The sequence below is a fragment of the Peromyscus eremicus genome, chromosome 23 (genome assembly GCF_949786415.1).
Source record: "Peromyscus eremicus chromosome 23, PerEre_H2_v1, whole genome shotgun sequence".
NCBI lineage: Eukaryota > Metazoa > Chordata > Mammalia > Rodentia > Cricetidae > Peromyscus > Peromyscus eremicus.
Window position 1 is genome coordinate 10,910,064 of NC_081438.1, and position 15,580 is coordinate 10,925,643.

General features: G+C 53.5%; 1 protein-coding gene across 1 annotated transcript in view; it reads right to left on the minus strand.

Moving 5' to 3' along the window:
- Positions 1-15,580, minus strand: part of Oas3 (2'-5'-oligoadenylate synthetase 3) — a 35,940-nt gene extending 20,360 nt beyond the window's left edge. The window contains exons 1-11 of the mRNA XM_059249757.1: positions 15,407-15,580; positions 11,523-11,805; positions 10,684-10,859; positions 9,946-10,184; positions 8,557-8,710; positions 7,693-8,205; positions 5,714-5,996; positions 4,476-4,651; positions 2,936-3,186; positions 2,486-2,630; positions 580-753 (exon numbers count right to left, since the gene is read on the minus strand). Of these exons, the coding sequence (XP_059105740.1) occupies positions 580-753; positions 2,486-2,630; positions 2,936-3,186; positions 4,476-4,651; positions 5,714-5,996; positions 7,693-8,205; positions 8,557-8,710; positions 9,946-10,184; positions 10,684-10,859; positions 11,523-11,805; positions 15,407-15,580 (2,568 nt within the window). The remainder of the gene's footprint in view (positions 1-579; positions 754-2,485; positions 2,631-2,935; positions 3,187-4,475; positions 4,652-5,713; positions 5,997-7,692; positions 8,206-8,556; positions 8,711-9,945; positions 10,185-10,683; positions 10,860-11,522; positions 11,806-15,406) is intronic.

Below are 15,580 nucleotides of genomic sequence, written 5' to 3' on the forward strand. Positions count from 1 at the left end.
GAGCCTGGAGCTCACCAATCCAGCTGTGCTGACTGGCCAGGGAGCCCCAGGGGTGATTTTCTCTCTACTTTGGAGTTCGAGTATCACAGGCATGCTCCATGATGCCCAGTTCACACAGTGCTGGGGATGGAACCCAGGGATTCTTGTATGCCAGGTAAGCTTTCTCCCAGGAGAGCAACATTCCCTCCAAGAAAAGACAACCCCCCTCTCTGGAGGTTAGCATTCCCAAGGGCAGCCACATAGGAACACACACACAAGCCAGTTTTGTAGATTTGTATGGAAATCAGACAGCTGACTGTCACTAGGATTGTTGATAAATTTTTTGTGTTTTTAGTTAAAAAAAAAAAAAAGGAGAGAAAAGCAGATCCAAGAACCAGAGAGAACAGCCAGCCCTGGTACCCTGTGGATGTCCCTGGATCACCCTGTCTGTGCCTATAAGCGGACTGCTCCCCAGCTTCCTGTTAGGTCTGCCACCTGTTCCTTTGCTTCAGACATGGACATCACCAGAGCCCACCAGGTGGGCTGGAGAGAGGTTCCAGTCCACAGGAGCCCCCTCACCTGCAGCTCCCTGGGCCTCACCTTAACCACCTTGAGCACCTTGATGGGAGAATTCCGGAAGCAGTTTTCCTTCAGGAAGGAACATATGGTGTCTACGGCTTTCTTCACTTGAGTCAGGAAATGGCGGTCAGGCTGGAGGAATTCGCTGATGAACTTGTCCAAGTCCCCAGCTGGGGTCTGCTGAAGAAGAGCCGGCTGTGGAGAGAAATACTGGCTGGAGCAGGACGCCGGGGACACTCAAGTGTTGACCTTCAACATCCAGGGATGATGATGCTCCCACGGTCTCCCACATCTCCCGCATCCACTATCCTTCCCCTCTGGCTGGCATGACCTGATGTAGTAGCATGGGAGGGCCCTGAGTTCCAGGTCTGTTTCTACCACTGACATGCAGCCTCAGTTTCCCCACCTTTAAATGGGTGTGGTCACCCCTCCTCATCTCGGTGGACCTTGTGTGTTTAACAAATGGAGTACGATCACATTGGCTGTGGCCCAGGTATGATTTTCTTTCAAAGATTCATGTGTCATATGCTGGGTCCTTGTTGGGTAGAGGGGGTGCCTTTAAGGTGGAACCCTGTAGAATGTGGCCTCAGGATGGAGTCAAGATAGTCTTCGGGGAATCCTGAGTGAGTTCTGACAGGGAGATGTGACAAGAGCCAGCCTGGCTCTAAGTAGCCCCGTGGCATCTTATCTTGGAGCGTGGTGTGCTCCTTCAACATACCCTGCCCCAGCTATGACACTGTCCACCGTGGCATCCTCAATACAGCCCAGTCCATGCCACGGCCATAGCCTTGGGCCACCTTCTCTATAAAGTTGCCTGGCTTCAGGTCTTTTGTTACAGTCACAGAAATGGACTAAGACTGCAGGTGGCTTACTCAGACATTCTTCTCCAAATGCAAAGCCTGAATATTTGCCTGGGGCCTGACTTAGAGGTGGGGCACGGAGGGGGGGGGAATAGGCTGCTCAACTTGACAAAAGCCAGGGTCATCCCGGAAGAAGGAACCTCAACTGAGAAAATACTTCCCTCATATTGGCCCATAGGCAAGCCTGTGGGCACTTTCCTGGTTAATGGTTGATGTAGGAGGGCCCAGCCCACTGCAGATGGTGTCACCCTGCCCAGGCCATCCTGGGTGCTCTGAGCAAGCCATGAGGAACAAGCCAGTAGGCGGCATTCCTCCATGGCCTCTGCTTCAGGTCCTGCCTCCAGGTTGCTGCCCTGGCTTCCCTCAGTGGTGGACTGTGATGTAGGAGTGTAAGCCAAGGTCCACCCTTCTCTACCAGGGAGGCAGAGAAGGGTGGACTGGATGAGAAGCCAGGGTTCAGCCAGGCACAGGCTCTGGCCTCAGGGAGCTCAGGGGTAGGGACTGAACCCCGTTATAGACGGTTGTGAGCCACCCTGTGGTTGCTGGGAATTGAACTCCAGACTTCTGTAAAAGCAGTCAACGCTCTTAACCTCTGCGCCATCACTCCAGCTCAGGGACTGAACCCCATACAAAGGCAGTTTATTGTTTCCAAGTGTCGCCCGGGGCACTGGCTGAGGTTAGCTCTCCAGGGGAGGGGCAGCTGTCACCATCAGCATTCCTAGCAACTAGGGAGGTGCATCCTGGCTGTGCAGAGACCTGGAGGGGAGTGCTCACCACCCCAGTGTGCCCACCACCCCAGTGTCCTGTCTCCTTAAAAAATTAAAAACATAACATTTATTATGTGGCATTTATTATGATGCACGGTGTGTGTGTGCGCGTGCGTGCGTGCATGGATGCGCGCGCATGCATACTTGAGCATCTGTGGCGGTCAGAGGACAACTCAGTGGGGTCAGTTCCCTCTTTCTGCCTTCATGGGGGTTCTGGGAACTGAACTCAGGTTGTCCGGCTTGTGGGCAAGCCCTTTACCTGCTGGGTCATCCCAGTGGCCCCAGGGCACCATCTCTTACCATCACATCCCAGGGTGGTACAGGAGTCCCATCTCCACTCTGAAGGCAGACCTGTGACTCCAGGGCTGCTGCCTCCCGAGCTAACAGTTCCCAGCTGCCCTGGCCCACGTTCCAGGTGGGGTCTGCAGGGTCCAGGACTAAAGGCCTGGGGACAGAGCAGATGGAGGCGGGGGACAGTGTTGAGCAGCTGGGAGGGACCAGAAGGAACATTAGACGGGGTCTAAGCCTTGGTCAGAGAACTCTCAGCGCCCTTAATTCTAATGACACTTAATTGTGCTAATCAAATGAGCTCTGGAGTCCTCTCAGGCACCATGCTTCCTCATCAGAATGCAGAGGCAAGCGGGGAGGGTGGGATGGGTGATCTAAAGCCTACCATGGTCCCTTCCGAGTATACAGACTCCAGGAGTGAGGGGGAAGATGGGCCTGAGGCGGGCACTGGGGAGTATGTACCTGGCTTTCTGAAGCTGGCTGAGAAGGTGTGCTCTGAGGGCCGGGTCCTGCACGCTGTAGTTGACTGTCCAGTAGACACAGAGTGACCGGTGCTGCTGGACCAGCCTCAGGATGGTCCGCAGGCCTTCAGCCATGCTGAACCCCTGTTTCCCACAGCCTTGTTCCCAGGCAAAGATTGTCAGGAGCTCCAGGGCATAGGCTGGGGGCAGAGCGGTGCCTGCTGCCTTTCCTCCTTTATCACGAGTGGCAACCTGTCACCCAACCAGAGATCAGTCAACGTGGTCACCTGGAGGCTGGCCCTCAGGACTTAGGAAGAGATAGGGATATGTACAACAGATAACCTCAGAAGAACTGGATCACAAAAAGAGCCTGGATGATGCTTTATGTTTTACGGATTGGGGAAACTGAGGTCTGGAGGATGGTTGTGACTTGTTCCAGGTCAGACCATGAGTTGGGGAGCTCAAATTTGGGTGGTACTTCCCTCAAGGAGGATGAGGAGCTATATGGGAATGGGGGCTGTAATCTGCCCGTCATGGTATCTCATCACCCATCCCACAAGTGGCAAACGTGGGCTCGGGCAGGTGCTTGTGGAATACACAGTGATTGTGGACTAAGGTCCACCTGCAGGGCTGCTGCACTGACCAGAACATCAGTGACTATGAGGAGGTTGGAATGCTGCAGGTCCAGAACCTGGGGTTATCTTTAGCGTCCTTGATAGCCATTCATTGCCCAGTTCTGGGCCTGACTTAGCATCCTTGTGACTGTTACAGGAAGCCTTTCAGAATATGTTGATTTAACAGCTAGCTCCCACCAGCCCAAAGGCTAAAATTGTTATCAGTAGCATATGAAGCTATAGCAGAGCTAGCCCTGTTTGCTGATACCCACCATTGTATTTCAGAACTGTTTGGATTTTTGATTTTTCTTTTCTTTTCTTTTCTTCTTTCTTTCTTTCTTTCTTTCTTTCTTTCTTTCTTTCTTTCTTTCTTTCTTTCTTTCTTTCTTTCTTTTCTTTCTTTCTTTCTCTCTCTCTTTTTCTTTCCTTCCTTCCTTCTCTCTCTCTCTCTCTCTCTCTCTCTCTCTCTCTCTCTCTCTCTCTCTTCTTTTTTTGTAGTGTTTTTACGACAGTCTCTCTATGTAGTCCTGACTGTGCTGGAGCTCACAGAGATCCCCCTGCCTCTCCCTCCCAAGTGCTGGGATTAAAGGGGTGCGCCACCACACCTGGCTTACTTAGGCTTTCTTTATTCTGTGTCTATAAAATGTCATGAAACTGTCCCCCCATGGACCATGGAGTTTGATGCCCTAAATCTGGTTGTTCGTATTCTGGTCCAGGCTATACTAATTTTAATCCCCTTTGAGGGGGGAGCTGGTTTCTGTTCTTGTCAGCGGTACGGATGCAAGCTGGCCTTCAGAGGAGAAGGTTCTAGAAGCTGCTCAGGGCGCAGTACAACTTGAAAAGAGGTGGGTGATGGGGACCATTGTGGGCACTTGGAGGTGATGCCCGTGACAGTGGTGGCTTCCTGGGAGGGGGGAGGGTGCTCACCTGGCGGTACCAATGTTTCACCAGTAGCATCAGGTTCTTAAGCTTGGCCGGGCGATTGTTCACGAAGTTCCTTCGGAGCTCTGCGAAGCAGGCCGCGTGCTCCCCGGCCTGGCACCCGCTGCTGAGGAGGGAGGCGTACACCTGGGGCTGAGGTTTGTCGCCGGACTTCAGCTGCCCTGCAGAAGCACAGCACACGGGTGAGCCCCCAGCCGACCTGGGCGTGGTGGTTGGTGCCATTAAGCTCCGCATTAATGACCCAACACCGCCGCCACCTGTGAGCTAAACACCGAGTGACGTCCGAACTTGTAATCTGTCTCAGCATCCATGCAAGATGTGGTAACCCAGGCTGGCCTGGAACTTGCAGCAGTCCTCCTGCCTCAGCCTTCCAAGTGCTGGGATGATAGGTATACACCATCCGGTTCATAGTTTTCACTAACCCCCGCTAATTCTGCAATGAGCTCTGGAGCAAGCCAGGCCTGGGTGGAAATCCAGTCTGTGTGGACTGCCTCTTTGGGTCTCAGCATTCTCACTTGTAAAAGGGGTTCATGAGGCTGGAGAGATGGCTCAGTGGATGAGAGCAATGTCCCATCTACCTGTGGAGGAAGTGGTCCACTATGATGGAAGGAGGTTCCTCAAGGATGGGGAATTTCGCACTTAATTGACTTGCAACAATGGGGTGGGGTGGGGTGGGGGGGTGCCTAGAGAGATGGCTCAACAGCTAAAAACACTGGTTCTCGATTCCTGGTGGCTCACAAACCTTCTGTTACTCCAGCCCCGGGGGAAACCTGACACCCCCTTGTGGCTCCTACGGGTACTGCATGCATGTAGCGCAAAGGCACACACTCATCCACATAAAATAAAAATTAAAAAGGAAAAAAAACCACAACCATTTGAAACTGGACCTAGACTCACACACCTATGATCCCAGAAGACTTGGGAAGCTGAGGCAGGAGGATGGCATGCTTGAAGCCAGCCTGGGTTGCATATCAAGACCCAGTTTAAAATAAAATGAAATGGGGGAATCAAGAGAACAGCGGAGGTGGTGCAGAAGGTCTGAGGGCAGAGAAAAGAGAAACAGAGAGGCAACATTAAACCAGCTGCATGGGTGGCTGGTGCTGGGGAAGGTTTGATGATCGCTTTAAGATCTCCTAGAGGGATTTTCAGTGTCTGGTGAATTCCAAGGAGTATGGCAGGTACGCCCCTGTCCCTGGTCCCCTGGGGTCCCACCACTCTCTTACCCACAGCATCAAAAGCAGGCAGCACACTGATGTCCACCCAGCTGTTGAGGTCCGTGGACACCAGCCGGAGTTGCAGAGCGTTGGGCCTATTCCGTTCAGTGAACTGGAGGCTCAGTCCAGGCACCGGGTCCTGCCACCAGGACTGCAGCTGGGTCCGAATGTCATCCAGGATCTCTGTTTGGTGGGACCTTTGGTCCTTGAAGCTCCTGAGGACATTATAAAAGACGACCAGCTCCACATCGCAGCCACCCCTGAGGTCTGTGCCACGGCCGAAAGAGCCGCCCTGTGGGGAGAAGTGCAGCTCAGACCTTGGGTTCTCCAGGAATCCCAACGCTCCAGGAACCTGGAGTGGCCTGGGATGTGGCTCTCCCTGATGTTGGGTCTGGACCTCAGCTCAGGCCTGGGGCCCAACCCTCGGGAGCTTCAAGAGTTGAGTTGTATCTGTGGAGCCTGCCTCCAGGTCCACTGAGTCAGACCAGTGAATGGCTGACAACTCAGGAGAAAGTGGAGGCAATGACCAGTGCCGTCCCCATCTGTTCCCTCTAAGCACATCCTGATCAGAAGGTGGATGTCCATGTCCTAGGGACCAATAAGGGTGCATGTACTCTGCTGGCCCCCGGGCCAGTCAATCACTCAGCTTTTACCCACCCACTCACTCAAGAATTTAATTCACTATAGTTGGTAAACAGAAAGTCCCCGGCTTTGGGCTTTGCTTAGAACCTGCCAGGGCAGGAAGGGTACTAAAGTCTCAGACTGGAGACACTAGCTCTTTGTATGTGTGAGAGTCAGGGTCTCCACCTATGTAGCTCAGGCTAACCTTGAACTCAAGAGTCCCCTGCCTCTGTCCCTCAAGTGCTGGGATGACTGGTGTGTGCCACTGGCCTCAGTGAGATTGATTTTTAAAAATACCATGGTTAGGCATTGGACTGGTCTTAGCAGAAGGGAGGGGTGTGAGAGAGCCGAGCCCAGGGGAATAGTGTGGTTCAGAGAGAAGACCCAAAGAACAGCCCAGTGGTGAGTCTGGAGCTGGTGAAGGGGTCAGTGTGAGGCCAGAAAGGGTCAGAAGCATTCAGAACTGGCTCCACCATCCTCGGGGGAAACACAGAAGACTTTGAGCTCAAGAGGGAAGTGATATGGCTGTTTTAGCAGTGATTTAAAAGTAACAACAACAGCAAAATCCTAGACGACTTCAGGGGTATAGCTTAGTGGTAGAGCAATTACCAAGGGTAGCGAGATCCAGGCATCAGCCAAATGAACAACGGAACTGTATCATGCAAAGTAGAACAACCCAGACATGGCAGTCCACAGTCCACACAAGCAATCCCAGTTCTAGGGATCCTGAGGCAGGAGGATTGCCTGGAGTTTGAGGCTAGACTGCAGGTCAGCCTGGGCTACGTGTGAGCCCCTAACTTAAAAAGTCCAAACATAACATAGTTTTGATTTACAGTATTTCCAGCTAAATTAGTGTAGAGACCCACAGAGGTTTCCTCGTGAGAACTTACTCAAGGCCTGAGAATCTGGGCTTGCTTTACCCAGTAGGGCTGCATAAGGGGATGATTTGACCACGGGCATGGTTACCAGGTGTTTGGAAGGGTCTGTACTTGGCTGTGCAGTGTGTTTTGATCTAGCAAGGGGGAGGTCTTTTGCCCCGCCCCATGGCATTGTTATAAAGACCCTTTTGAAGAGGCAGAAGGTGCCGGTGAGTTTTGATCCAGGTCCTCCTGAAGCTATCCTGTGTTTCTGTCTTTCTCCTCTTCACTTTCTATCTAAAAGTTTCTTATCCCTCTCTCCTCCTCATAGGAAGCCTTTCAAAAGGCAGGAGCTGGCCTCCCACAAGTTAGGATGGGACTCCACTTAAGCTGAGGAGCGGCTGTCTGTCCACACCCAGCCAGCAAACCACACCTCCAAGGACATCCAGTTTCCCTGGCCACCGTGGTTCCCTGGGGGCATCCCAAGGGCACCTCCACCTCAGGACTCACCTTGCTGACCCTGGAGGCTTTGTGCTCACACTTCTCTCGGAGGCAGCGCAGGATGGTGTCAATGGCTTGCCTCACCTGCTGCTGGAACTGAGGACTCGGCCTCAGATGGTCCTGGATGAAGGAGTCCAGCTCCTTGCTGGGGATCTGTGACAGATCTGGGCCCATCACTGACCCAGGGGTGGAGATGCTGGCTGCCCCTGAGCGGCTAAGAGGCGCGTTTGAGGATGGTGTGCTCTGGGTGATCCGAACGTGACTTGAGACATTCAGCACTGTCTCATGGACGGTCCTTGGTGCTGCTGCCTTTTTGAGGTTCTTGCTGACTTCACAGGCTCTTGGGTTCTGCATCGCAGTGACCTTGATGGCTGCCTCCAGGAGTCCTTGAGCTGCATGTGAAGGCTGCGGACTCCCTGCCCTTGGCTGCACAGCACTGTGGCCTTTGTTGGCTTTAAGGGCCTGGTTAGGCCTTTGTTGGATGGGGTGGTCCAAACCCAAGATGCCAGCACGTGGAAGGCCCTGGAAGGTGGTGACCCAGCCTCATCAGCCAGAGCAGAGGTTTCTCTCACCACCCAGCCTTTCTCTCAGCCCCTCCAACCATAACTGAGGTGACGGGGGCTTGAGGAGGAGAGTGAGTCATGGGAGATGTGAGCCTTGGTGTAGAGCAGGACAGGTGCCGGGATAGGGAGATAGCTGTGAGGACTGCTAGGTGGATGGACATACCCTGAGAGTTGAGGACACCACAGACAGCCCCGGGTGCTCTTCCCCAAAGCCTGAGCTGGGTGACACTCTCACCACACCAACCGTTGCAGCCCGCAGCCCCTGCCACATCAGCGCCAAGCCTGAGGTCCCTGGTGTCCTCTCACTCACCGGCCCCTCCCAAGGCTGCTCAGGCACTCCAGACGCCTGCAGGAAGCATCGCCCATTAAAGCAGGACTCAGCCTCCTTGGCCAGCACATCCCAGCGCCAGGCTGTCCCATTGCCCACATCCCAAGTCGGGTCAGCTGGATCCAGGATCACAGGCCTGTCATTGCAGAGACAAGAAGGCTCCGGGCAGTGAGAAGGGGTCAGAGTTAGGGCAGACCTGGCATTCATCCCAGCTTTGCCCTTTTCGGCATGGTGTCCAGGCAGATGACCCCCCCCCCTTCCTCCAGCCCGAGTTGTCTCATTTGCATAAGGATGACATCACCTGCTCTGCTGGAGCCAGGTCCTGAGCTCCAGTGTGGTGGTTTGAATGAGAACAGCCCTCCCCCATAGGCTTATATATTTAAAATACGTGGTTCTCCTGTTGGTGGAGCTATTTGGGAAGGATTGGGAGGTGTGGCCTTGTTGGAGGAGGGGTGTGTTACTGGGGTTTGGGTGGGCTTCGAGATCTCAAAAGACTCTCCCCCTCCCCATTCCCAGTTAGCTCCCCCCCTCCGCCCCCGCCACCCCTTTTGGCTTCCTGCCTGTGGATCAGGATGTGAGTTCTCAGCTACTGCTCTGGCACCATACCTGCCTGCCTGCTGCCATGCTCCCTGCCATGATGGTTTCACCCTCTGGAACCCCAATCAAATGCTTTGCTTTATAAGTTCATGGTGTTCTCTTCATAGCAACCGAAAATAACCGAGACATCCGGCCCCACAGCAGAGGTACATGGTCATAAACAGGGTCCACCCCCAGGGACTCTAATTCACGCCCCGCGATTCACGATATTGGTTCTAGGTGTGTACGTTCATTCGGTTCATATACACCAATGCACACACAACTGTGTATAGTCGGCCCTGTTCACGACTCCTCCCCAAACAAGCCCCAAGTCCCCAAGAAACAGAATGCAATTTCACAGCATGACAATTCCACACAAAGGAATGCTTCACATCAACAAAGAGTGAGCCGCAACGGTATGGCTGGATCACAGAGACTTAATGTGAAGGAGTGAGCCGCAGCCAGGCACGAGAGGGCACGCATGCTGCCAGATTCCACCCAGTATGACTTAAGAGTGGGCAAGACTCTGAGGATGAAAATCAGAGCAGGGATACCTCTGAGGTGCTGCCGCTGCCGCCGCCTGGGAGGGCCTACTGGCATGCTGGGCATGTTCTGTGACCTGGGGGGCTTCACGGGTGTGAACTGTCATCAGTATATGTACGCTACCTATCAATTCAACAGGAACAACACCACAAGCCCTGGATAGGACTCTGTTTCTGAATTCCCCCAAGTGGTTCATTAACCAGGACCAAATCATCCCCTGCTGCGCAGGCAGGGGGAAACCAAGGAAAATACCTGGGTCTCTCAAGCTGCCTTCGCAAGAACTCCCCAACTGCAGGGTCCCCAAAGTCGTAGTTTTCCGTCCAGAAAATGCAGAGGGACTTGTTCTGTTGGATCAAGGCCAGGACGGTCCGGAGCCCTCGGGCCAGGCTGAAGTTGTCCTTCCCGCAGCCCTGCTCCCAGGCAAAGATGGTGAGCAGCTCCAGGGCATAACTAGGGGGCAGTGCGGCCCCCGTGGTCTCCTGTGTCTGCACCTGTGAGCGGCAAGGAGAGTTTGGGTCAGTGACGGGGACAGAGCTGGGGCTCACAGCACCCCACAGCCTGAGCCTGGGGCAGGGTGCTGCTTCCTCCACTTACCCCAGGACCCAGTTCCCCCCACCAACCATCTTTCTCATCTGCCTGTGGGGTTTCAGGTTGACATAAGGGGATAGGATGGAATGAGTATCAGGCCTCAGTGAAGAAATCAACATGCCCGGTGACATTCGAATTCAACTATTTCCAGTGACAAATGGCTCTTAAAGATAACTGAAAGACCATCCACAGACTGGGAGAATACATTTGCATTACTATAGGTAAATAAGGATCATCCACCGTATATAAAGAGCACCATGAACCAACAAGAAGTCAGCTTATAAAAGGAAACCATAGACAAAGAACATAGCAGGGTCATCCTAGAAAGAGACTAAAATAGCTACTAAGAAAACAAACCAACCAGTCTTAGGCTGCAGGTGGGACCCAGCCAAGCAGCCTCACCTGGCGGTACCAGTGTTTGACCAGCAGGATTAAGTTCTTAAGCTTGATTGGGCGAATGTTGACAAAGTCCCTTCTGAGCTCTGTGAAGCAGGCCGTGTGCTCCCCTGCCCGGCAGCCGCTGCTGACGAGGGAGGCATACACCTCAGGGGTGGGCTTGACTCCAGAGTGGCGCTGTCCTGGGGGTAGCAAGGGGGGTGGGTTAGGAAGGACACTGGACACTGAGCTGTCAGTCTGTCCCTGGGAGGGCAGTTGACTTGGGGGGAGGGGGAATTGGAGACAGGGGTGTGAGGGGTTGAGAGGAAAAGTGGAGCTTCAAAGTGGCAAAACAGAGAGGAGCTTCCGGCTAAGTCAGGGCTGGGGGCCTGGCGGTTGTGGTCAGGAATTGGTCACAGTGAGGAACAGGCGACCAATGGCCTGCCCCTTGTCCTAACTCCCAGATGCAGATGGAGGCGTATTTTGGAATAAGTCAAAGCACAGCTAGAGCATGTATGATAATTCAACATTCTCAGTAAAGGCACCAAGAGAGCATCTCCAGCAGCCCCACGTCCACATTAAAAAAAAAAAAAAAAAAAAAAAAAGCCTTTGCTTTCAGGGCTGAGGAAGCCAGAGCTGTCCGGTGAGGGCCAACCATCGGCCTCAGTACTCTAGACCAGCGGGACTAGGCGTACCTGGCTCCTGTGGTGTCTAAACTCGCTACATTTAGGCAAGAACTGAGGTCCAGAGAGGGTTAAGGGCCCTCCTAGGTCACACAGCAAGTGGGTGGGAGGTCAGAACGCAATGTCCTATCTTTCTCCTAATAATGGCGCCTCCATCTCTGGATCAGGCCAAGGACCCCTCACCCAGGACATCAAAGGCAGGCACCAGGCTAACATCCATCCAGTTTTCCTGGTCTGCTGACGTCAGCCGGAACTGCAAGACACCCGACGCCTTTGGCTCAGAAAACTGGAAGGTCAGGCCAGGCCCAAGGTGGCGTCCCCAGGACTCCAGCAACGCCCGCATGGTGCCCAGTGTCTCTGTGTGACCGGTCTTCTGGTCCCCATAGCTCCTGAAGCAGTGGAGGAAGACAACAAGTTCAGCGTCACATCCACCTTTGAGAGCTGTGCCCCGGGCATAGGCTCCTCCCTGTGAAGAAGAAGGACAACTGATGACCCCATACTCCAGTTCTATCCCAGATGGGGGATCCTGAAAGACTGGGTGGGCCATGTGGGCTGAGGAGGGGCAGCCATGCCGCTCTCTGCATCCGACACCAGGCAGAACCCGGGTCCTGCTCACGGCAGCCAGGCCTGAGCTCTGGGAGAAGTGACTTTAATCTGTAAATTCGTGACTGACATTTGATGCTGGGCACCAGCCCCCACTCTTTTCTATTTTGCTGTGGGATGGTCTGTATGTCAAGTGTGTTGCTGATTGGTCAATAAATAAATCACTGATTGGCCAGTGGCCAGGCAGGAAGTGTAGGCGGGACAAGGAGGAGAATAAAGCTGGGAAGTGGAAGGCTGAGTCAGAGAGACACTGCCAGCCGCCGCGATGACAAACAGCATGTGAAGATGCCGGTAAGCCAGGAGCCATGTGGCAAGGTATAGATTAATGGAAATGGATTAATTTAAGCTATAAGAACAGTTAGCAAGAAGCCTGCCACGGCCATACAGTTTGTAACCAATATAAGTCTCTGTTTACTTGGTCAGGTCTGAGCGGCTGTGGGACTGGCAGGTGAGAGAGATTTGTCCTGACTGTGGGCCAGGCAGGAAAACTCTAGCTACACTATTTTAAAACGATTTTTATTTATTTTCATTTCATGTGTATGAGTGTTTGGACTGCATGTATGTATGTGTAGTGCATGCATGCTTGGTGCCCACAGAGCCAAGAAGAGGGTGCTGGATCACTTAGAACTGAAATTACAGACAGTTGGGAGCTGCCATGTGGGTGGAGGGAATCGAACCCAGGTCCTCTGCAAACACAGCCAGAGCTCTGAACCTCTGAGCCTTCTCTCCAGCCCCCTTTTCCATTTTTACATGTGTGCTGGTTTGCAATGTGTGGGCACACGTGTGCACGGGTGTGCACGGGTGTGCATGGGTACGTGTGTGTGTGTGTGTGTGTGTGTGTGTGTGTGTGTGTGTCTGGGGATGCACAAAGTGGATATCTGGAATCATCCCTCATCTCTCCACCTTGCTCACTGAGGCAGGATCCCTGGATCAAACCCAGAGCGCGCCAATATGGCTGGCCTGCTTGCTCTGAGGATCCTGGCTGCACCTTCAGAGCGAGGTTGGGATTATGTGGGTTCTGGGGATTTGAACTCCAGTCCTCGTGCTTGTGTGGCAAATGCTCTGACCACCAAGTTGTCCCTCCAGGCTGCGTTCTTAGCCCTTTAAAAACTGAAATCGCCGGGCGAACCAAGTGTGGTCCGGGGAGGTTCACGCTCTCTGTGGCGGCGAATACAGAGGCCGTGTCCCATCCGGTGTTTTGGTTTCAAAAGCTTCCAGCCTGAGGACTCAGGAAGGAGACCTCCATGCCCTGTGCCCTGCATCGGTCACCCCTTATCTGCTGCTCCCCGCACATAGCCACCCCGGTGTGGCCACGTATGGTGGCAGATACGGGCACTTGAGACTGCGCACAGGACAGGGTGAATCAGATTGAGGCACAGGTCCCAACCCAGTCTGAGGCCCTTCGTCACCACAGTGATGATGCCAGGCCCCTCACTGTTGACCCTCGGGTTGTGTGTGGAGGGGAAGGAGGAGAGGAAATGGCCACTGGTGAACTTCCAGTACCTCACATGAGCATCTCACCCTCCCGAAGGATGCTGGGATGAAGGTACCACTGTACCCTCACCTCACAGTGGAAAAATGAAAAAACAAAAAACAAAAAACAAAAAACAAGAAAGGGATACTTCCCTCTCTCTTCCCTCAAGCCAAAACAGAAGAGAGTGAGGTCCCAGCTGCCACCTCAGGGACACGGCAGGAGGATCTTTTTCCTCCCATACAGTATTGGGCTCAATTTCGGTTTTCAAACCCATGCCATGCAGAGTTTAAAGAGGTTCCTTCCACCTCGTCCTCTCTATGTGATTGAAAAGGGAATTTTTAATTTCTAGCCTGGTGGTGGTGGCCCACACTCCTAACCCCAGTACTCAGGGGCCACGATAGGTCTGAAATAGTGGCAGCTGTGTCTCATAGGACAGGCACTTTGCACCACAGGCCTGCAGATGCTCCTGGTCACCTGAGATCAGGGTTCATTCCGACATGGCTCCTGAGGTCTGTGGCCCCAAGCTCTGCGGCTTCCTTCTTGGCTTTCTGGCTCAGCTAGGAGCCCCAGAATCCCAAGAGCCCCTTCAGTGGGGAGAGAGGCCTCTGAACCTCAGTGTGGCCCTGGAACAGGAGCGCACCTTCCTTTCTCAGAGCTACCTACAATCATCAGAGGCCACAGGTTGGTGTCAGTCTGAAAGTCCTGTGGGAGTTCTCTAGAGAGCTGTGGATGCCAGGGCTTTTACAGCCTTCGACTCCTGCCCTGCCGGATCCCTCCTAACCCTGTACTGTAAAAAAAAAAAAAAAATCCTCTGACCAAACAACCGCCTTCTTGGGGAGTTCTGCTGTGACTGTGTGCAACACATGACCACAGCTGGGCTTGTTGGCTGTTTATACCCGTGATGGACGCTCACAGGAGTTCCCAGCTGCTCCCTAGCACCTGCTGTATGCAATTCTGCCCTAACTTCCTGGGGAGGGATAAGGTATATAGGGTGTGTGTGTGTGTGTGTGTGTGTGTGTGTGTGTGTGTGTCTGTCTGTCTGTCTGTCTGTCTGTCTGTCTATGCAGCTTCCAGAACACCTCATCCCTGCTGGGGTGAGGACTTTCTGGTGTGGCCTTTGAAGGTAACTACCCTTTTTTAAAGTACCCCCTTCCCTAGACTCAGTAAGGAAGCCCAGTAGATTCATGGGTTCCCCAGAGTGAACTTCGGTTTCATTCTTCCGTTAGTCCTTAGGGCCTTAGGAGGAAGGACAGACGATGCTCACATCCCCCACTCTCCCAAAGGATTTAAGCCACACCTGAGAGGCAGAAGTGGGCTCTGCATCTCCAGGGCCTCAAGACTCTCTCCACATCTCCAGCTCAGGTGTAGGTAGCCTCAGGAACCGGCAGGTGACCCGAGACCTACTCAGGACAATCTGTAGACTCACCCCACCCCTCCGAGGAAGCCATGATGCCTCCACATCCCCAGGTTTACCCAGATTAAGGGAGCTCAGTTTGTCTCCCCAGCTCTCTGAGCATTTAGAGGTTAATAGAGGCAGCGTGACCTAACACTCGAGTGACATAATATGGCTTGAAGAAGTAGCTTAACCACTTTCAGCCTCAGTTTCCCCATTCGTAAAGCTGGTAATAATCCCTACCTCAGGAACCGTGAAGATTGAGGGAGTCGGTACAGGTTTAACCAGGCCGTGTTCATTGCTCCTTACATTTTCTCAAAGATTGGGCCACAGTGGGTATGAGCGCGATCCCCCAGTCTCAGCTGTGAGACTCGGGCAGCATCAGGTCTACACTCTGCATAAGTGAGTGAATGAATGAGGCATCCTTTAAGAGAGCACAGGAGCAATCAGGCCACCCTGTGTGCTCTTCCCCTGGATGTGTTACTTGGCCTCTCAATGCCTCAGTTTCCCCACAGAGTGGCTTGTTAAAACAACATCTGAAGAAGACCCTTCAGAAGACCAAGCAAGTGACTGTCTTGGGGTGCCCCACCCTCTCACCTTGGCGATCCTTATCACCCTTGGTCTCTGGGACCCTGGGGCTCCCCGCTCCCGTAGGGCGATGTCCAGGGACCCCAGAGCACCCCGCACAGCCGCTGTGAACTCGGGGGATGGTTGCAGGCTGTGGGCCACCAGCTTGTCCAGAGCTCTGGCTGGTGTGTGGTACAGGTCCAT